Below are 22,262 nucleotides of genomic sequence, written 5' to 3'. Positions count from 1 at the left end.
GAGGAAAGCAATCAACACAACATCCGGAAAAGAAAAACCGAAATGACAAGTTAATTAATTCTGATAAGTCCAGCACAACATCCACACTGGTGCCCGGAATAATCATTAAAGTAAACATCATAAAGTACCAGCGAATGAACGGGTTCCAGTATTTATTAGAAGCTGAGGCATAGTGTGGTCAGGTACTGTGGGACTCTAGAAAGATTTTTCATTCTATGCAGGTAGTTGTTGTTAAAAAATGTTTTGAGGTTTTTGTAGTTCTTAAAATATGGTAAGATAAAGATAAACTACTCTTTATTGCACATTATAAACAGAAGGTGTTAGATTCACGTATACAGAAAATAAATATCACAATCGGTGGCCTTATTACTAAAAGTAATTTGATGATCGTGAGGAGCATCATTATAAATATCAAATCAGTCAATACCATAGGGAAGCCAAAGTTAATCATGTTGTATGGACCCTTCGCCACTCTAATTAAACATAATGTTACATTAGGCTTTAGATAGATATTTACAATACTTTTTCTTACATAAATGTTTTACATTAAAGAACATATTGATTTACTATGTTTTATGGGGTTTTAACATATTGTACTTACGGATAACATGGTCCGTTCACAATTCACATACATTGAGCCATGCGGCCGACGATACAGGCGCGTCGCGTCGGGAGGCGGGGTCGCAGCAAGTAATTATAGCATTTAGTGAAATTGGTCACTTTACCTTAATCGGTATAAATCACTCGGCTCGAAAGCTCAGCTACTGACGTTTACGCGATTTACCTCTTGTTTAGTGACGCTAATAACAGTTTTTGTATTGTTTATTGGAAAATGCTCGAAGAATGCTGACCAATTACGGGCAGTAATTTCACCGACTGCTGAACTAGATAACGAAAGTTAAAATGCTGTATCATTTGTTTCAGGAAAACTCAAGCTGCTGAAAAGGAAACGAAAGAGAGAAAAGCTTCATATGAAAGTGGATTTTGGGAAGGTAAGTTTTTTCGTATTATTATTGGTCTTCAAAATCCGAATACTTGAATAGATATAGATGAAACTGTAAATAATTTCATTGCACACATTCTAGGATAAAGCGACATTTCATATTTTATTTTTGAACGGTATTCTTTTGTACAAGGAATGACATCAGCGGCAGCGTAGCGGTTATGTAACAAAAACAAAACAACTCGAAGTTAAATCCTTATAGGTGTTTGACTTTTAACCTGTTGAAACTCAACTCTCTAACTAAATGATTCAAATTGCAACATACTAAGCTGTTTAATTATTGGTTATTATATTATTACAAGTAATAGGTAGGTTCAAGTGTTTTCTGTACCGATGTCACAGATAACGCACGTGCAGACGGCACGCTAGGAGGTGCGAACACGCAACACTACTATTGTTCTTATTAAATCACTCGGAAAATTGAGAATCGTAAAAAGTATACATGGGCATAATTGGCTCTTTATTACTTGATATGACGGAGTGATGAATGGAGAGTCTTATCTACAGATGTTGATAGGCAGATCGAGTGCATAGAAATGCTTCCTGTGTTACGCGCTGTATTTAATAAGTTGCGTGATTTCTGGGCTATTTTTGTGGAATGCACTGTAAACACACAAACACTATTTTGCTTTGTAATTAATATTGGATTCCACGCATACTCTTTCGATATAAAGAGGTGGATGAACTTATAGAATTTAAATCCTGTTTGTAATGTAGGTAATAGGTATCTTAATACCACAATCGGATATGCAAACATCAGAATTATGCATCTGCGACGCGATGCGTAAGATTTTAAACTGTATTATTTAACAAAAATGCTTTGCTCCTTTCACGTCAATGAAGATAACCTTAGCGAATAAAATTTTTATGTAAATTTTACGGTCTTTAGTATAATCGCACAGTTTGGCAATCACATTTATTACGGCATTCTTGCGTCATTTTGTATAATGTAATGGATATAGATTTATAATAATATAGAATACAGCGATGTTGTATCCTTGTGGTGTTGTGAAAGTGCACCTTGCCGGCCGGCGGCCTGTCGCACCTGCCCATTCCTTGCACATGGCGTCATACGATTTTAAAGGCTTCGAATTATTTTCTAAACCTGCTTTGTTACGGCCAAGATTAGCAAAATGTTGGAAACATGTTCCCGATACATAATTAAGGGTTCCTGACAGCTGACTCGCCTCTTTGGCATGGAACTTCTATGCTGTAAAATAAGTTCAAAAAACCTTAACATGCTTGAACTTAGTCAGTCAGTTAGTCATCCCGCATGGTAGAGGTAGCAAAACAAGGCACACAAGTATCAAACTATACTCGAGAGAAATTAAAAATGTTCACCTGCCATTGCTGGTACTTTTTCATTGCTCGCAAGTGTACCTATACTACCTACTCGTTTATATTTTTTTGTCGTTTTGTTTATTCGGATTAGGTTTACAGCATACGGAAAATAAAACTAAGTTTAAAGATTATGTATCAACTGATTAACTTTTACCTGAGTATTAGGTACTCGTCTCCATTGTGCTAGTACTAGGAATGTTAATTTAAAACGACGGTAAAGCTTATTTCAATTACTAATTAGCGAAAATCGGCTTGCAGTATAAATAAGCATTCGAAATACATTATTTATTCTGAGAAATGTCAGGCTCTGTAGGTGGATAATTGCAATTTTAATGAATGGAACTTGAAGACAGGCTTTCAAAGAATGAAAAGTTGAGGTTCTGCATTCTTTCGTCGCCGATCATGCGTCCAGCGCCGCCGCCGCCGCCGCCGCCGCTGGCTTTCTTTACTTGTGCTATTTTTAGACTGTATAGTTACCCCCTATCTACATGTACAATGTAGAGAAGGTGCTTACTTTAAAATATAGGTATATTAGGTTTTGTTCGCCTTGCAGATGTAAGTTTTTTAATATAGAGTTTCAACAGAATCCTTAAAAGTTACGAAACCCGAACCTACAGCAATTTGAAGCGAATTCAGTTTTAGCGTTCCATTCCTAAATTGGAAAAACGGAACTCTTGTTGTTCTCAGCAATTTGGCCATGCAATCTCGCAATTTGAAACCGAAGTAAAAACTTAAAGGGCTCAACTCATCCGGTTGCCATTTAAGTTGGAAGTCTTGGAATTTCCTTTTAGGAAGAAACAAAAAGTTTTATGTAGTCGATCGATATTGTGTTTTATGTGTTTGTGTTAAGGTTGGTATGATGGGAGAGTGACTTAGTAACGTTTGGTGGATTCCTGGCGTGCCGGGTTTGATTCGCGACGCGCTAATACCATCTACTCCACATAGGTATGCGGGAGTTAGGTAGCCACATAGTCATTGCTATACATAGCGTTGTTATGCAGCTTGCACAACGTCTGTTGTTTTATTTTATCTGAAATGTGCCGCCGATGACCATTATCTCATAATGTGTAGGCGTATGCAAGCTTTGCTTTACCAATATCAGCATAAATAAGTAAATAACACGTAAATGAATGAAAGTGAAATCGGTAGATAAGTAAATTTTATTAAAATACTTCCTATAGGATAACCGTGACCAGGTTGTTAATGGATTTAATTTAATTTACGAAAGATTTGTAGAATGACATTCCTTCCTATAATACGCCCCTCTAATTCAAACCTTTTGTTACAATTATTATGTACTTATCTTCTTAATTTATGTAAGAGCAAACACTGGCAGGACAGTGTGGTAGGTTGCGGCGCCGGGCCCGGGCGGGGCGCGCGGGGCGCGGGGGGCGGGGGCGGGCGGCTTCAGCGCTGCGCCCGCGCACATCACTCGCCAGTCGCCGCTCTCTTCGCACAAAAAATAACCAACAAACAAATCGTTATGAATTAATAAAAGCTGCCCGGCGACCTTTACAAGTTACAAATGTTGCGGTTATGAGTGCCTTGTCTTGTTGGGCACCGACACCGAGTTGCATAACACGTGTCACTGGAGAAAGTTAATTTAGTTTTGAAAGTGAAATCGATTGCACTTTCTTCACTTATCCATTTGTAATAGTTTCGCTGTTGGAATCCATTGCTCATCGAGAGGACCAAAAACCTCATTGTTTCTGTCAATTATTTGTCATATTTCAATGGAGGCCATCAGTCATCAACTCATCACTATCACATCGGCATAACTAGAAAGGTTTTCGAAGCGCAGCCTAAATGAGCTTTAGTCAGTGCCTACCCAGCCGCCATAAGCTTATACCAATCTTGGCTTCTTTAAACTTGAAAACAAACCGTTAATATTTAATGTTTAAAAACAACTCTCATAATGTTTCCATCATGCTGGGATAACTATTTATTGAGACTATAATAGGAGGGGAATGTAAAAAAATGTGCAAACAACTCTGCAAACACGTCGGAGCGGTTTAAAGGCCGCGTCCGGATTGCGCGGGGCGACGCTCGCGGCGGCGGCGGCGGCGACGGCGGCATTCCTGTGTCCCTCGCGCCGCCAGCGCCGGCTGCTGCGGGGCCACCGCGGGACATCCCGGGGACGCGGAGACGGAAGTAGAGCGCGGGGGACGCGGCCCTGACATCTGCGGCGCGGCCTGCGCGCGCGCACCGTCTGCGCGCGGTCGCCGCCCTCCGCTCCGCCGCGACGCCTCCTCTCTAAATATAGCTTAGATTTACCGATCAATGCTTAGCTCCGATCGAGTCCGGAACACTTATTTAGTCTGGTCTTAGCATAAGCTCGAATAGCCGGTATTTTTGTAAAGTTTTATGAGCACTTTCGTAAATGGTCGTCGAGAATGTCTGTATATGTGTAGTGGCTAGGCGAGTCGGCTGGCGGGTGCGGCAGGGTGGCGGCGGGTGCGGGGTGCGTCGCGTGCGCCGCTGTTCGTCCCTGGCTCGGAGCAACGCCCCCGTCAAGGGCGGCGACGCTGCAAATTTGTGCAAGTCGCGGCTTCTCAGTGCATCGCGCCTCGCCGCGCCGAGCCCGCGCCCGCGCCCGCTGCCTGCCCTGTGCACTACACAACACCCTATATGCTAAATAACTGTTATTTCGGACGTTCAGTGCAACCATTCCGCATTCTCGACTGGTCCTCTCGTAAGCTCGCGCCATATGCGAGACCCGCCGCAGCCTCGTAAACAAAAGGACGGCCTTTTGTTCTTGAATGATGTCGGAGCCGGTGTGACAGTTTGTGTTTAAATTTTACTTTTACTGATTTGTGCCATTGTTGTGATTAAGTGGGTGTTAGTGAACTGAAACATCAGAAAACATGTAGTGATTGAAACAAATGTAAAGGATATTTTGAAAACGATGTTGGAGACGAGGAAAATAGTGAGACGTTCAATATCTCTATATGGTTAGTACTTATAAATCAAAGGCTCTACAATTTTAGTACTTACCTTGGTAACCCGTAACTTGTAAGATTCATATAAGATCCTAAACAAAATAACTAAGTACTTACAATAACTGAATTCACACAGTAATGCCAATGTTAGATCATAGGCAGCAATAGGTTCGATGCGGGTAGACATGGAATGATGAAGAACGTTAACCTAAGCTAAAACTGGAAATCTATTAATCGCTCATTACCATAAAATTAGGTGGCTTTTATACAATAATATATATTTCCTGTCGTAAAAATTTACTTTATTAGCTTTTTACATTAACTTGTAATATAATGAGCGTAGATATTAAAAAGTAGAGCATTTTGTATTTCTCTGATATCGGAAAGTTTGAACAACTGAATAAATGAAATGATTTGCTTTGTTCGGATGTGGTGGTCGTGACGACATTGGGTCTCGGTGCGCGCTCGCTGCCGGCTGACCGGGTGCCCATGAATTTCAGCGACACTTGCGTCAATAACAAAAAGCGTGCCAGGTCCGTATAACAAATAATATTATCGCAAATGTTCAAGTAACTTGTTGAGTATCAGTACAGGACTGGACCTCTTCCAGCGAGCATTCGCGCGAGTTTTTGACATGTACACTTCCACTGTGATCGTACAGGACTCTACCACGTTTAGTGTTGTGAAGATTCGCCACTCCCGATGTTTGCATCCCATCGAAGAAGAAAGAGAAATCCTAGCGCAAAGTAATATATTTACATTTGAAGGTTGAGCTGAAAACAATATACATAATTCCATGAGTGATTTGCTATTGTCAAACGTTTAGTGCTTAAAATGAACTTAATAAAGACGAAAGACGTACCTATATTATGCCTATAATTCTTGGGCCGATGAAATCAAAGTTGTGTGAAAATACGCTATCTATAACGCGGACAAAATTCCCCTGTGGAGTCCTCGAGTTCCATCAGTGAGGTTACAATAAGGCTCATTCTACTGGATGATTTATAAGGAAATATAACTTCGTCACTTATTTCAATTTGCCATTTCTCAAAGTCCTATAACGCAGTACAATGAGAATGAGGGAGACGGGATATTGAATTCCTGAGTGGTGGTGGTGACTGTTATCCTTAAAATAGTAGCGCGTCAAGGGCTAAAGAAGGCCGAGACCGGAGAGTTGTGGTGCTCCAACGTCATATGCCCAACAGTGGACGATTGTTGTTTGATAATGATATGTGATATGTCACGTTTCGTTGAGCTGGGCACCGCTGTACCGTGATGTGATGACTAAATATAAACAAGCCTTACAGCCATGTACCTACATACTTAAATGACGCATTATCTCAAGTGTCTGTGTTGGAAAATAAAGTAGATTCAAAATGATATAGGTAACTAGGTACCAAAGCGATTCATTACTAGATATGACATAGTTTTTATATATGTGTGTTTTAATTTCAAGGCCAAATAGTCACCAAGTAAAATACAATACGCGTGGCTTTACTTAACTCAAAGCACTATAACAAAACAATTTGTAATTTAAATCAGCTGAGAATCTAGACATGCTGGCAGACAGGTTTGCGTGCAGTTAATGTTGGGACTCTACAGTAGCCGCATTTAAGTCCTGCCTTCGAGCAAAAGTGTTTTAAGAAACTTTTCTTAACACTTGAATCTTCCGTTATCTTTTCCGGATTGACCAACCTACGTTTTTTGGTTACAGATCGAGCCAACAGGAGCGATGCAGAAGATAAGAGCCTGTCGAATGATGAGTCTCTCCTCCCGACGTGTCCTCGTCAGCCGCCGGATGGAGTGGAGACTCCTGCTGATGCAGTAGAGAAGTCTCACGACAGTCTGGCCACGCGCATGCCCCCTCGCCTGCCCGCCGGCTGGCCAACTCGAACTCGCCTCTCTTATACCTCTAGAAGTCAAGATGCAAGAAGTGAAGCGAGCGTCAAAGATAAAATTGCTATGTTCTCAAATGAACATTCGTCATCTTCCGAGCTCCTTGACAAATGCGGAACATTGCCTTCAAGACCACCTCCAAGCGTGAAGAAAACAACAACACCATATTCTATTGCATATTCAGATGTGTCATCGCTCGACAGACGCTTGACGAAATCACAAGATAACTTGGACGAAGTGCCTTCACGATCCTACAAAAGGCACTCTGAAAGGCCAGAAGTACTTGGTGCTCTTGAAAGCACAGCCACCAAAATGAGTTCTGTTAGATCAAGCAGGCCTCTTCAAGGAGACAATAAACCATTATTCTATGGAAGCGTGACTGCTCTTCCTTCTACTACTCCAGAGCCATCATTTCCACCGCCTGTGTTCCACTCTCGCAGCTCTAGTGATGATAGTGGAAGTTCAGTACATAAATCTAATTTAGAATACTTAATTGAACAAAGGAAAAAGTCCATGTCTAAACTCAGGGGTTTAGTTATACCTGAGACACATCAAGCGCCAATTACTGATTTACCTGCTATAAAAGTACAAGATTCATTTACAAATTCGTTTAATTTTAATACAAATAAAAGTTCTCATACAACACAGAAACAACAAAAACAGAATACACCAAAGGTAATGAATTTGAGTGAGAAAAAGTGGAAAACTGAACTACTGCCTAACAACTTACCCAAGTATTCACCAGCATTTAAACGAAGACCATTGCAAGTATACAGTCCAACTTCCATGTCCAAAGAATCAACCCCAGAGCGGAGATTTAGTGAAAAAGTTGACGCAATGAATAAAACCAACTTCCCAGCGACTGTTCCTACCAAGCCACCGCGATCTTCCTTGGATATAAAATCTATGTCAGAACTTTCAACATCAACTTTACCTCCCAAATTTTCACAAAGATTGTCAGGTAAAGAATATTTTAATGATTTGAGAAATTATAACAATCTGGATATTAAAATATGCACAGCTACAGACATAATCGATAGCGACAATGATTCCGCTATGAGTTCAACGCAGTCCAGCTATCGGTCTTCGGCTTCATCGCCTTTACATAACTTAGACAGCATAGAGTCTGATAGTTCACGACTTTCGCCTAGGATTTGCCATATAACTTCATATTCATTAATAAAAACTGAAATACCTTCTAAAACATGTACGATGGAGAAGAGCTGTGAGGAGTACGTGAAGCGGCCCGTGTGCCGCTCCGCGTCGTCGGACACCAACGTCTCCCTCAGCTCCTCCGCGGGTTCAGCTGCGACTTCTGGTTCTCAAGCAAGCTGTAGTTCTCTAGAAAGTTCCGTGGCTGACTCTGATAAGAAAAAAATAGGAAAAGGTTACAACATTGACACTATCAACAGGAGAAATATTTTAGCTTCAGCTAAATGCAGAAGCGGTCGTGATGCCAAAATGAATTCTCCTGTTGTTGAATCGAAATTTTCTCACGAATCTTCCGATAGATCACCATCACCAAGCCCACAGCCGAAGCCGTCTGAGCGCCTTTCTACACTCACATCTACAGTGAGTGCTATAACGAATAAAGGTGACAACAGACGGCGAAACAAAATAATAGCTGAAACTGATTCTGATAGTGATGAGGAAGTTAACATAAGGCAAAGGAAAAACGAATTTAAAAACACGAGATTAAAAAGGAATTCAAGTGCATCTAATAAGAATAAACAAAACGAAACATTAACAGACAGTCCCAAAATTGAAGATGCACCGAAAGCTATTTCTGAACGTATAATTCAGGAAATAAAGAAGGCTGGCCTTGAAAATTACAATATTATTAAAGCTAAATCAACAATAGAAAACAATAATGTTGATGTAATCCGAAATGACAGCGTAGTAGTGAGACAAGAAGATAAAGTCGAGACGATCTCAAAATCTAAGTCTGAAAAGTTGAACAATAGTTCTTCTGAAAGTTTATTATTGGTGGCAGAAAAATCGAAGCCTGTTGTCAATGGTAATACAGCCACAGTAACTAACGGAAGAGTGAAGTTACTGGTAGAGGACTCGAAGGGGCCCACTCGTATGATCCGCCTTCGGCGTGGCGCCGGCACGGGCGTCGGACTCATCCTCGCTGGAGGCATCGACTGCGAGGCTAAAGAAGTCACGGTAAGTTTCTATAATCGTAAAGTAACTAGACTGTCTATTAAAACCCTTCCTTCGTTTCGTTGAAAGGAGACCCGTGGCCCAGCAGTGGGGAGTGTGGGGACGTGATGGGTTGTGAAGATGATGAAATGAGATGCAAGAACACTATAGTTTCAAGTACCGGATATATGAAAATGAATCATGTGTTGGTATCCAGGTGCACCGCGTGCTGGCGGACAGCGTGGCGGACCGCGCGGGGCTGCGGCGCGGCGCGCGCGTGCGCAGCATCAACAACTGCGCCATGGCGGGCCTCACGCATGCGCAGTCCGTCGCTATTCTTAAGGTTAGTCTTCTTCTAAGTAGAGTTTAAAACCCTGAAGATTGTGAAAAATTAGGATCTTATCTTTTGAAACCCTGATATCATGTTTAGATCAAGTTGATTAAATTTTCCCTACCACAGAAATTATCTAGTCTATTTTTTTAAGTTTCGGCTTTTATTTTTTTCGGCGTAGGTTCTAAAAGTTTGCCGTATACATACAGATAATAGTTCAACCCAACAAATCTGATTAGACTTCAGTATCATAATATGCATCTTCTCAATTTCAGGAGCAACGTTCAGAAGTTATTATTGAGATAGAAGACGAAATCCAAGAAAACGGACGCGGCGTGGGTTGCGGCTCTGAAAAAGGTTGGTAATAACATTGTTTACTACCTGCTACAGCAGACTTCACTTAAAATGCGATGAAACTATTCTAAGTACCTATAGCAGTAGCCGAAAGTGGTTGGATAAGCGAGAGTCAGGACAGTGTTGGATAGTGAATAATCAATTCAAATGTTATTCTTCTATACACGGGGTTGGGCCTGTTGTTCATGGTATAAGTATACAGTTTTTCATGGTATAAACCTTTTGATATAATATATGATTTGATCTATATACATTTTAGTACTTCTAACATTGTCCCTATTTTAAAAATAACATTTGAAAATAAACATACTCGAACTACCTAAATACTTAACAGATTCTGCTCGTATTTAAAACTGTACTCACAATAAATTTATGAATATTATTATTCTCCTTCCAGCGGAGTCGAAGGTCCGTAGTGACGTGAAGAGCACCCCGGCCAAGGCTCCTGCCGCCAGCGCCATCGTGACGGTGGTGGTGGAGAAGGCGGGCGGCGGCGCCGGCCTGGGCTTCGGGCTCGACGGAGGCAGGGACTCGCCGCATGGTGACAGGCCACTGACTATCAAGAAGCTTTTTGCTGGTGAGTTTTAAGAAGCCCTTTTTGTATTGATTTTCCACCCAAATTCCATGGTGAAGTAGTGCATATCCTATTTTGAGAAACGGTTTTAGCAGACAGTAAGTATTTGACTATTTCAGTAAAAACAGCGAAAATTCTAAGTAGACTTACGTTTTTCGTCGAAACATCCTTCATTACATGACATCCACTTTACGATAATTTCCTGTAATTTCAGGTGGAGCAGCCGCCCGCAGCGGACGCATCCTGGTCGGAGCGGAGCTGCTGTCAGCCGGAGGACAGTCCATGGAGGGCTTCACCCGCACGCAGGCCTGGGCCGCGCTCAAGTCACTTCCGGCCGGCCCTGTCTCCCTGGTACTCAAGAATCCAATAGGCTCCGAATCAGAATCTTGAACCAACTTTTTTTTTATAAAAATTAGGTCACATAAGCAAAGCTCGCCTTGAATTAGTTCGGCGACGCGTAAACGCCTCTGGGAAGCCGGTTAACACCCGACTAACGAGACTCATCTGTCTGAAGAAGGGATAAAAAGACTAACTAACTGACAACATTCAATTTAGCGGAGTGAGCCGGTCCGTAGGCGTGCCGCCACTCCTGCTAACACGATTTGCCTCCTTCATTAGTTACTCTATATATCGCTAGTATTGTTATACCTACTTGTTATGTAACGTTGTGCCAATTTCTCCCCTTCCTACTATATTGTGGTAGTAATTTTAGGATAATACGTTTCCAAGACTGTGTAATTCGGCTTAGTTTGTGCTAGAATACTAGGGCACTGACTAGATAATTGTGGAATTTTATAGATTCTTTTGTTTTAACTTTGTGTTTACAAATTGCTCCTTTTGTAACAAAGTATTTCATAAAAGGACCAACTGTAAAACTACAAAGCTTGCATGAAATATCACCGTGTACTAAACATCTGAAATTACAATATTTTCCATGCACTATATTTGTATTGGTTGATTTCTAAAAAAACTGTTTTAACTTTTTTCTTGCCGTAGGTAAGAGTAATATTTTAGTCTCAAGACCCCTTATGAAAATAAAATGAAAAATTGCCCACATTGCAAATAATTGTTGTATCGCGTTTAATAAACTACGTAGGTAGGTAATTAGCTTAGTCAACATTTTATTTATTGGAAGTCGAGATCTAAAAGGAATATTTTTTCTCTTCGGTATCGCGAGTCATTGCCATGATTATTCTTTTGTCGAAAGCCTAATCTTACCATTAGAGTATTTTAAGTTGAAGTAGGGTGAACATTGAATAAGACACTTTGTTACGCCATTATATGACTTTCAGTGAAACCAGAACAAATTTTCAGGTAGGTAAATGATGGTAGTTGTAAATGATTTACAGTTTTTCAATACATAGCTAAAATTAATAGTAAACATTAGAACATTTCAATTAGTAAGCTATCGGTTTGTATACTACTAGTACAAATAATAGTAATTGCATTTGAGATGAGCTGATGAAACTACGTTTAATTTTTTAAATTAACACGTTGAATTTGCTTTTATAGTTTTAATTCATAAAAAAACTATTAATATTACGTCGGTACCAACATACGCTACCTACTTACTTTTCAAAATATTTCTTCTGTCTGCTTGGCTTTCAGTTTGGCTGTCAGTAATCTAAAAACTTCAGTTCGCGTTGTTATGTCTATCAATTTACAAATACAGGGTGGAATGAAACCTTTCTACGAATCCGTAGAGCTATATATGTGCCTGTGTGTGTTATGTTTATTCAATGTTCACTCTTCTTACCTAATTATACGTATTTTGTAAATAGTTGTCTTAAGTTTTACTTCTATAGTTACTTATGTTCATTCGTCGGTAATATTTAATCATTATTATCTAACGAAATACTGTCATATAACATTCAGCTATGTGTTATTATTATAACTATATTTATATCATGTACTGATTCTTATATTGATCATAAAATATAACCAACATAAAAACTAAACATTTTTATTTACGTTTCCATTGAATTCAGTTTAAAAATAAAAACTTATTTTTATTGTTCTCACGCATACAGAAGTTCAGATAGTGATTATGTTATAGCTGAAAGGGCTATAAGGTATACTTACTTAACTTTCAAAACCTTCAAACTGAGGTGAAAACGGCTGTGGGCCTGTCACATGGAAAAGAACCGTTTATCTTTTAGGTAGAAGAGCTAGGTCTCGAGGAGACCACGAATATCAACGTACTCTCTGCCGCTGGACTAATAAACTTCGACAGGTAGCAGGTAGGGCAGAGAAACCTGACGCCTCTCAGAGGCATTGCTACTATGAGAGGGGGTCAGGTTTACTGCCCCTGACCGTATTACTAGGTACGTAGTGGTTGGAGTTGGAGGAAGTTCAGCAGTGGACGATTATTGGATGATGAATGAAGAAGAATTACTATAGACGCAGCTACAATGGAACTTTACTAAATTCTCTACAGAATTTTCTGCCCACAGCAGGAGGTGCAAGGAATTTTTATTACATATACAGCGTGTGTAGTTGTGTACCCAAGTAGTAATACTATATAGCAGTCCTATTTGCACTGATTTGTGAATGAAAACGATACATTAATTTTATTAATAGGTAAGTGCATAGCTAAAAATAAATAAAATAAAATATTTTGGTCAACTTTGTATTGAAATAGGTATACCTAGTGCTACACAAAATGCAATTACAATGTATAAAAATACTATTATATTACATAAGAGTTCCATTATACAAAGTTTAGATCAGAAGCTAGGCGTATTATTATTTGGTAATATATATTCTAAATATTGATGAACAAAGGTTTAGTTTTAAATATTACACGTAATATAAATTACCTTATTGTAACAGTGATATATTATATTATACCTCTATTTTATTTATTTTACACAATATTCCTTTGGCGTTTCACGAAAGCTATCATGATTTCTTACTCGTAGTGTAAGGTCAATCATTCGTTTCGCAAACATAGCTTCAAAAAGTTATTTTACTTACATTATCTTCACTTCACGGGTCTTGGATGTGCCCGTAAAATGGCAATAGGCCCGCCCCCTATTACATTGGGACTAACATAACACTCTGGCGAAAAGTGGGTGCAGCAATGCACCTCTGCCTACCCCGCAAGGGAGTACATTAGTACAAGGCGTGAGTGCGTGTGTGTGTGTGTGTATCTTCACTACAAAACGCTCATGGCTCTAATGCGCTCATTCTACAGAATACTCGTACATAAAACAATAGTATCAAGTTGGTTACAGTATAAAAATAGGAATAATTAATGTACCTTCCTGTAAGCGTCTAACAAATCATGTTAATCTTATAGTATAGATTATAGAAGAAGTAAACAGTTTTTATTACGGCATTTATGCATAATGAGTTGATGATCAAGGAGTGTCGAAATAATGGTTACATTAATGTATGCTTCTACTTCCGGTTTTGCAACTGAAAAGTAAAAAAGATACGTTTTGGGGGGAAACCAGAGTCAACTGAAAAGTAATTATGATCCTATATGATATTCCTTTTTGTATTTTATCACAGAATATTTATTAAAATTGTGCAACTGACATTACGCTAAAGCCTACTATTAAATAAGGTCTCCTAGGAGTAGCAGTCAATTTATCTTTTATGTATTTACAGTACCAAGGTATACAAAAATATAAATAAGGTAGAAAACACTCTAGTTTGCATTGATTTTAGTATATCATACAAAATATGACTATACCTATACCTAAATTGGTTTCCGGTGTTTACTATAAAATAAACATATAGGTAATTTACATTTTAGTCACTATTAAGCAATCACGATGTACATCTCATGGCTTCAAAGTTTGCGATAGAGTCTATAACTCGCGTTTATTTCTCAAAAGGAATTGAGATAAGTACTTAACTTATTTTACCAACGTAACATATTCGAATTCAGACTATACCCAAGGCTTCCATAAGTCACATAGATTTTACGAATCGCACTTTACATATTTAGCAAAAAGTCTTTACTTTGACTCTTACCTCATATCATTTATCTTATCTGAATCATCGTAATTCGTTGCAAACACCTAGTGCACTGCCGCAAATCCCACGGATACTACGATACGAATCCTACCTTTCTCTCTGAAAGTCTTTAACCCTTAATCAGGCACGGTCACATTCCTCCTGTAAGTACCCCTAACTTAAAGGGTTATATATTTCTAAATGTGCCATCCATTCAACCCATTGCAGGGTTAAGAGGTGTTTCCAGACTGCTTGTGTGTGTCATTTGGCGCCTGATGCGGGTCATCCCCGCAGCAGGCGCAGGGCAGTCAGCGCGAGGGCGCCCGCCGCCCCACCCGCAGCAGCACCGGGCCGGCCCGGACGTCCTTGAACAGCCGGATGGCCTCGCCGTGCGTCAGGCCCGCCGTCGGACGTCCGTTCACTGACACTATCTCGTCACCTGGAATACGGATTGATTTGGGGTTAGGAATTGGTTAATCGTGAAGAATCAAGTAGGTGATAGTAAACTACTATCATATTAGAGTACAATAATGAATAGCTTTTCTTAGAGCGGTGGTGGCGTAATGGATAAGGCCTCGTCCTCTCAATCGAAAGGCCGTGGGTTCAAATCCTGGCCTGTACCAATGAATTCTTTCAATTGTATTTTCAATTAAGAAGTTTAAGTTCAATAATACCACGTGTTCTTACGATGATGAAAAACATCGTGAGGAAACCTGCAATCTAGATTCTAGATATGTATCCTAAGTGTATTGTACTTATTCCCAAACGGCGATATGGTTCGCAACCTATCACGTGAGTACAAATGTGCTGCGAAAAGTGGGTGGCTCGCTTGTGAGCCACCTCTGACTACCCCTTCGGGGATTACAGTCGTGAGTGCATATATATATGAATAGCTTATCTACTAAAATAGGTAAGTACTTAATATTTTTTGCAGGCAATTTACGTATTGCTTGAAAGGGTGCCCGTAGTACCTATTTAGAAACAATCTGTCCTCCAACTTTCTATCCAAACTGCCTATAAACACTTTACGAGTGTCCAAGATTGTGTCTATAAATATTCTGAATTTAATATATAGCCACGCAGCGTTCCGATATTGCAGTAAAGACCATCGCCGACTGAAGCTAGCCGATCAGAGAAATCAATTGCAAATGGATCGCCAAAGGAATTGTCGCAGTGGCCTACTGGGCAAGACTAATCACTCACATCGATCGCCGTGAGCAGGTTAAACTACATGACTTTTCCGTCCTCAATGGCCTAATGGCCCTCAATTAATAGTTAAGTGCACGTTGCACTAAGGCATTGAAGGTCCCTGTGCTATCGAATGACGTAATGATATTGTAACCTTTAAATTTGTATTTATATAATTTGCAATGCGAAAGGCAGGTGCGTGGCGCGTGGTGGGTGTATTATTTGCAGCTGTCGTCAACCGTTCCTTAGGAATGTCTAGCGCATCTTGCGCTGATGTAAGACTTTTTATAGCCTAGACAGTTACTGAGTTGTCCTTTGTTTACATAAGTATATAGAGCCACAAACTTATCTGTTCCGGTGAGAGCGAACTAAATTGGTCCATATAATCTATGTCATGTCAATATGAAATTCATTAGTAAGTAATGAGGTATAGACCAATTTAGTTCGCTCTCACCGGAACAGATAAGTTTGTGGCACTATAAGTTGTGTGTTTAGTATTTTAATACCTTCTCTTAGCAATCCGGACTCAGCGGCTTGGCCGTTGTTGAAGATAGTTTTGACGAAGATGCCCATGTTGCCTCGAGGCGAGTCCCGCCCTCCCACGATGCTGAAGCCGAGGCCCTTCCCACCTGCCGACTTTGTAAATCGTACCTGAAATTTATAACAAAATTACATTTAATGATGATGATTAACCTTTTATCACCTGCGTTGTAAAATGGATCATTGGTATTTAAATTACATGGATCTCACCTCAAATGTATGTACACCGTCTCTTGGTTCAGGAGCCGGGGGTCGCTGTGCGTGCGCAGGGGTCGCGGGGGGCGCGGGCGGGGGCCGCATGCCGCGCGGGGCCGCGCTCACCGTCAGCTCCGCCACGCCGCGCCGCAGCTGCTGCAGCCCCTCGGCCTTGTCCTGCCGCACTTGCACCCGCGGCAACCTATAAGGCTCCTCCCATATGCTCTGACTATTTTCGATACGGTCTCCATTCAGTCGACTGTACCCATTTCTGTACAAGGGAGCTTCAAGATCCACATTTTCACTATACGGTCGCCTATTCCTCCCCTCGCTGTTACTTTTCCTCCGTTCGGGAATGTAGGTGAAGTCCACGACGTCCCTGCTCTCGTCGTCGGTGGGTATGAGGGGCGCGCGGTCGCGCGGGGACGCCTTGTTGCGGTAGACGTTGGGCGAGCTGCAGCGGCGGCGCAGCGCGGCGGCGGGGCGCGGCGGGGAGGGGGTGGGCGGCAGGCGTACGCTGCCGGCGGGGCTCGGCACGTAGAACGTGGCCGGCTGCTGCGCGGGCGGCGTGAGCACGTCGTGCGCAGACAGCGCGCGCCGGCGCAGCCCGCCGCCGAGCTTGCCCAGCGCGCGCAGCAGGTCGGGCGCGCCGTTGGTCACGCGCAGCGAGGCGGTGGTGTAGACCTTGCCGCGGTGGCGGAAGGACAGCTTGGCGGGCGGCACGGGCGAGCAGTGCGGCGGCGGGCGCGGCGGGGAGGGCGAGGCGCGCGCGGGGCTCGCGTCGCGCGCGCCGGACCCGGGCCGCAGCCGCGAGCAGCGTCGCCGAAGCTTGCGCCATCTTTGAGACAGGTTCGCGTTCCAGCCCTCATCTGTAATTCATAACGTTTGGTTTTACTTTAGGTTATATGACTTATACTTAAAGGAAATGGATACATGAATGGAATTTGTACCTTTTTTATTGGTATCAGCGTCAGAAGCGTAGTCATGATGCCTGGGCGGCGGCTGGGCGGGTGGCGAGGCGGGCGCGGCGAAGCTGTGTCGCAGCGGCGTCATGCGCAGCAGCCGCGGCCGGTCGCCGCCGCCGCCGCGGGAGCCCCACGCCGGAGCACCCATCCGACCTCACTGGAATCACAAACAGCCTTATTTCAAACATAAATTACTGAGAAGCCAACCAAAATATTGGCATAAACTGAGACTGCTCCGCGGCTGCTACCGAAACAGAATACTAATATCGGTCTGCCGACTCCAGTGTAAGCAATAGCAAAAATGATAAAATACGGCGACGTGCTCGCTGCGCTCAATTCGAGCGCTGAATTGCCTTCTTCGGGGCTGGAGGATATTTACTTGACCGCCACAACAAATGTTTGCGCAGAATTTTAAACAGTTACTTGTTAATCATTTTATAAATGTTTGCTTAAGGTATCTTATGGTTATGATCATATTTGTAGATATAAAGTGGTGTGTATAAATCAGGTTGTGGAGTGGTAGACGCGAGTTGAGGTCGCCCCCGCCGCGTGGGTCGCTCAGTAAACACGTCCGGTGTAGGGCCCGCTCTATTAGGCGCCCAACAAACATTTAACCCTCAGTTACAGCTATTTTTAAAACTTTAACCTGTATAACTGTGTTATAATTATCTCAGTTCTAACATAAAGCGATAAAGATGAGTTAACAAATGAAATTAGTGTTAACAGCAGGTTTAAGTGTTAAAATGGTATTAGTCAAAGCAATTATAATTAAGATGTTATAGGTTTAAACTGTTTCTAGAACCTAAAGCTATACAAGAGTGCTCACTGACACCTGTTAACACTTTTGGTTGTTAAGTGGTTTCCTTTAATACTCATATAAATCTTTAGGTGTCATATTGAATTTAGGCTGCAAGAATTGGTTATAAAAGAGAATTTGTCAAGAGTGCAGTAAGACAAGATTCTTACAGTGTTGGAAAACTCAACAATGCAGTTTTAATCTTTAAGGTTAACTTAACTTACGCTTATTGCGTTAGGCAAGTAGACTGTAAAAGTAACGGTGTTGAGCAAGACTGTGCGGATCGACTAAGACTGCATAATACCCTTGGCTAAGGGTGTTCTATTTCAAAAAGTGTAATAGATGACTTAGGTGAGTCTATATGTCTTAAATGTAAGTTCGCCATTTGCATTGGCGACCTAACCTATAAATTGCTGGAATAAACAATATTTTGCTTTAAAATACTTACTTATTCATGTGAATTTTGTCATTCCAGTCATGCCAATCGATTTATGAAACTAATGGACATACAGCAAGGATACAAAAAATACAAAATTGAGTCGTCTATTTTATATTTACTTATGTTTCATTTGAAATCCTCAATAAATTCGAAGCGCATTAAAATTGAGGTGGGAAATATGGTATACATTACAGTAAAATTACAATGGCATATTATTTTCAATTCACTAAACATGTTAAGTCAAGTTCATATATTATATTTACTGTTATTAGTAATGATCAATACTGTCACTCTAATACTGTCGCGTATGATTGCTGTTGACACTATTATTTTCAAAGACATACAACTTGTATGGTAAAAGTGTATTCGAAAAACGGTAACATACTTACTTAACCCTTTTTTACCAAACAAATAAGCTTTTTGATGAAGGTCTTTGACATGAAAATTCCACCCTATTATCTTACGTCTATTGCTATTTGATTCTTTCCCCTTAAAACTAGAAATTGCCGCTTTGGTCAAAATACCTACTATTCTACTATACATATTATCTATTAGCACCTTATGTTCTATATAATTACAGTGTTTATCTGAACATTGTGAAAATTCTTCTATAAAATCGACTTCCTTTAGCATATTATTACATAATCTATAGTACTCACTAATCTCATCTAAACTTCTTTGACCCCATTTGATTTTGTTTTGACAAGTTACATTTATTTTAACACTGTTACTTCTTAATAAACTCAAGTTACAAGTTACCTCAAGTGGGAAGTGGTCTGACCAGTAGACATCATAATGTACCGTGATATTAACAATTGATTTCCAAGCTGATTCAGTAGTTACACAGTGGTCTAGCCACCGCTTACAGCCGTGTGCTTCACTGATAAACGTATAAGTATCTGAGTCCATACCTAGTTTCTCGTAGTCGGCGCATAACAAGTCCTGTTCTGAGCAAAAGTCCACCAGCTCGTTGCCAAATAGTTCATGGGGGTGAGCATTGTAGTCGCCCAAGGCATAAACAGATTGAGCCCCCGCACTCTCAACTATAGCACATATTTCTCCGAGACACTCTGTAAAAATCACTAAGTTTTCAGCTGAGTCAGTAGGCATGTATACACTTAAAAACACAGCTGACCGATCACTCGTTTTCACTTTTATAGCACTTATTCGTGGATTATTGCACTTCAAGATCTCGACTGATTGAAACACGTTTTTTCGCCACAATAAAGCCACCCCACCGTGAGGGCGGCCGCGCAGGACGCCGCTCGCCGTGTCCACCGCCGAGGTCCCGACGTAGCTGAAGTTGGTGTCCACTGTCCCCAGAAACGGAATGTCGTGCGGCAGTAGCCACGTCTCTTGTAGTGCCACAATATCCGCCGTGCTGCATAGTGATCTAACACAATCAACGGATCGCTTAATGTTTTTACAATTAAAACTAATCAGTTTACATATTTGGTTTTCACTCATTATTGAATTGATTGATTATCTCTCTTTTTTGGTTCCCTTCGATTACATTTCTGTCATGAAAATTAATAAATCTCCTAAATTCAATATTCTCAGGCCAGAGGTTATCATTTAAGAAAAGAGCGAGTTTCCGTTTTGGCACATATACTTTATAGGCATTATAATTTCTGATTCTTTTCATTTCTATTGCCTCTAATCGTAAGTCTAGTTGAGTTTTTTCTAGTATGAAAGTGGTTACGTCTTTCAGCGTGGCCTCTTTACTCACGTTCGACAAGAATAATGGGATTTCGATGTCCGGAGCGGCCCTAAATTTAGAGTTTCCGCTAATTTTTGCTTTTCCAATTTGCCCAACAAATCTGTTTTGGTAGTTAGCAAGTTTACGCTTCCGTTGCACAATAGTCCAGTCCTCTTGATTTAGTTGTTCTTGTGTGTTATTAGGCTTCAACAAACTTGTTTTTAGCACTTCGGCCATCGTTGGTGTTGTTTCTCTGGTTGGTGACACTCGATTGTCAACCTTATCCTTAACTATAATAGGGTTCTGTTTGCATGGGCTTACGGACACATCAGCGTATGAGTGACTCGAGTTCCCATCAGCTGTTGTGACGTCAATCGTTTTTTCCGTTACTGCAGGTCGTTGTGCGAGTGAGGTGGGTTGCTGTTGAGCGCACGGCTGGTGCGAGTGAGACAGCTGTTGTTCTGTAGGCAAATCTGTTATCTTGTTATTACTATTTTCTGAGATTAGATTCGCACATAGATTTTCTGTTTGCAAGCCCATCGGTCCGCTATCGTAACTGTAGCCATCGAGAAATGCTCCCCTTCTACTGTTAACGTAGCTTGTACATGGAAAATTATTTACAATTGAGGCATGTTTTAAATTTTCGAGGTCCCGTTTAACAAGGTCAAATGACTCTGAGGTCACGTATTGATCTTTTAAACACTTTATCTCTTTCTGCATCAAAACAATATCCTTTAACAATTTAGTTACATCGACGTGATCAAACGATACCGGGGGTAGGTTTTGAAGATTGCGGGCAAAAAATATGGGTAACTTCTCAACGGCCGTTTCTCTGATCAATGTGATAATGTCTTCGAGGTCACGTTCAGACTTCCCATCCCTTTTACGCGTAATCTTTCGCGAAGTTGTACTCACAGAATCAAACAATAGGTTTTTGAATTTTCAATTATCTTCGGTTTGAATGCTGATTTGCAAATCCTCACTAAGCTTTCGTCGTCCATTACATCCACCTTATTTTGTATAAAGGCGAGTAGTTCGTCGATAACAATATTACAGTAATTACATTTTAACACAGTTGACGACATTGTCGTTACCGTTACACGTATTATGCAAATCGCGTCCGCTCGGTAGATCGCGTGCGCGCTGACTGATGCTGACTTATGTATACCATTCTTAATGTTCATGACCATGATCATGATAAACAATAGGAGACGTGTAACGGCGTTAGTCTTTTGACTCATCTGTTTCTAGACTTGTAGAGAAGAAAGTTATGTTCTAGAGTTTGAATTTTGCATAAGGATTTAGATAAGCCTTATATTTTGATGCTGCCATAAAGTCTCGAGCTGGATATATTTCCAAAACCAATTTTTCTTACAAAATTTATAACATTGAGTACTTATGATTACTTAGTTCAAATTATAAAGATCAGCTAGAAAGTTATTTAAAGCTGTTGATGATGATGTATCAACATATCATCCATATAGCCGCTAAGCAAGTAAAAAAAACATCGCATATGCATATCGCATAACGTTCAGTACGCAAAAATTACAAAATATTTTCACACTGATTGATACGCAGCGAAACGGCGCAGATGCTAAGCAAACTCATTTACGCAAACGACTGAACGATTTAATACCAGAATGCCGCCTCCAAATCGATCACCTTCGTAAATTCACGGCCCTGTTTTTTATTCAGGACACACACTGATTCGAATTCCGCGGTGTGTCGCGCACACGGAAAGGGTACCTATGGCCTCGAGGGTACTGCACAAAATTAAATGTTTGTGCCGCTGTGGACTGAGAGCGATTTTGTCGCGATATGAGACTATTCTCTTTTGCGCGTTTTTCGTGAAAATCGTGAGAGTCCTGGGATCACTCTCTAAGGGTCACTT

The 22,262-nt window shown here is 40.9% G+C and overlaps 2 protein-coding genes across 2 annotated transcripts in view; one reads left to right on the top strand and one right to left on the bottom strand.

Annotated features, from left to right (window-relative positions):
• Positions 1-11,397, top strand: part of LOC105389187 — a 34,162-nt gene extending 22,765 nt beyond the window's left edge. Inside the window, exons 3-8 of the mRNA XM_038112555.2 lie at positions 925-992; positions 6,998-9,348; positions 9,542-9,667; positions 9,931-10,012; positions 10,407-10,586; positions 10,798-11,397. Of these exons, the coding sequence (XP_037968483.2) occupies positions 925-992; positions 6,998-9,348; positions 9,542-9,667; positions 9,931-10,012; positions 10,407-10,586; positions 10,798-10,973 (2,983 nt within the window). The 3' untranslated portion in view covers positions 10,974-11,397. The remainder of the gene's footprint in view (positions 1-924; positions 993-6,997; positions 9,349-9,541; positions 9,668-9,930; positions 10,013-10,406; positions 10,587-10,797) is intronic.
• A 2,341-nt stretch (positions 11,398-13,738) lies between these two features.
• The window catches only part of LOC119692332 (serine/arginine repetitive matrix protein 1), a 29,233-nt gene continuing 20,709 nt past the window's right edge, over positions 13,739-22,262 (bottom strand). Inside the window, exons 2-5 of the mRNA XM_038112556.2 lie at positions 17,423-17,594; positions 16,488-17,341; positions 16,244-16,388; positions 13,739-14,988 (exon numbers count right to left, since the gene is read on the bottom strand). Coding sequence (XP_037968484.2) covers positions 14,858-14,988; positions 16,244-16,388; positions 16,488-17,341; positions 17,423-17,585 — 1,293 coding nt within the window. The 5' untranslated portion in view covers positions 17,586-17,594 and the 3' untranslated portion in view covers positions 13,739-14,857. The remainder of the gene's footprint in view (positions 14,989-16,243; positions 16,389-16,487; positions 17,342-17,422; positions 17,595-22,262) is intronic.

Source organism: Plutella xylostella, chromosome 5, assembly GCF_932276165.1.
Source record: "Plutella xylostella chromosome 5, ilPluXylo3.1, whole genome shotgun sequence".
In the NCBI taxonomy this organism is placed as follows: Eukaryota; Metazoa; Arthropoda; class Insecta; order Lepidoptera; family Plutellidae; genus Plutella; species Plutella xylostella.
The sequence above is the reverse complement of the archived record's forward strand: the minus strand, read 5'-3'. Positions and strand labels throughout refer to the sequence as shown.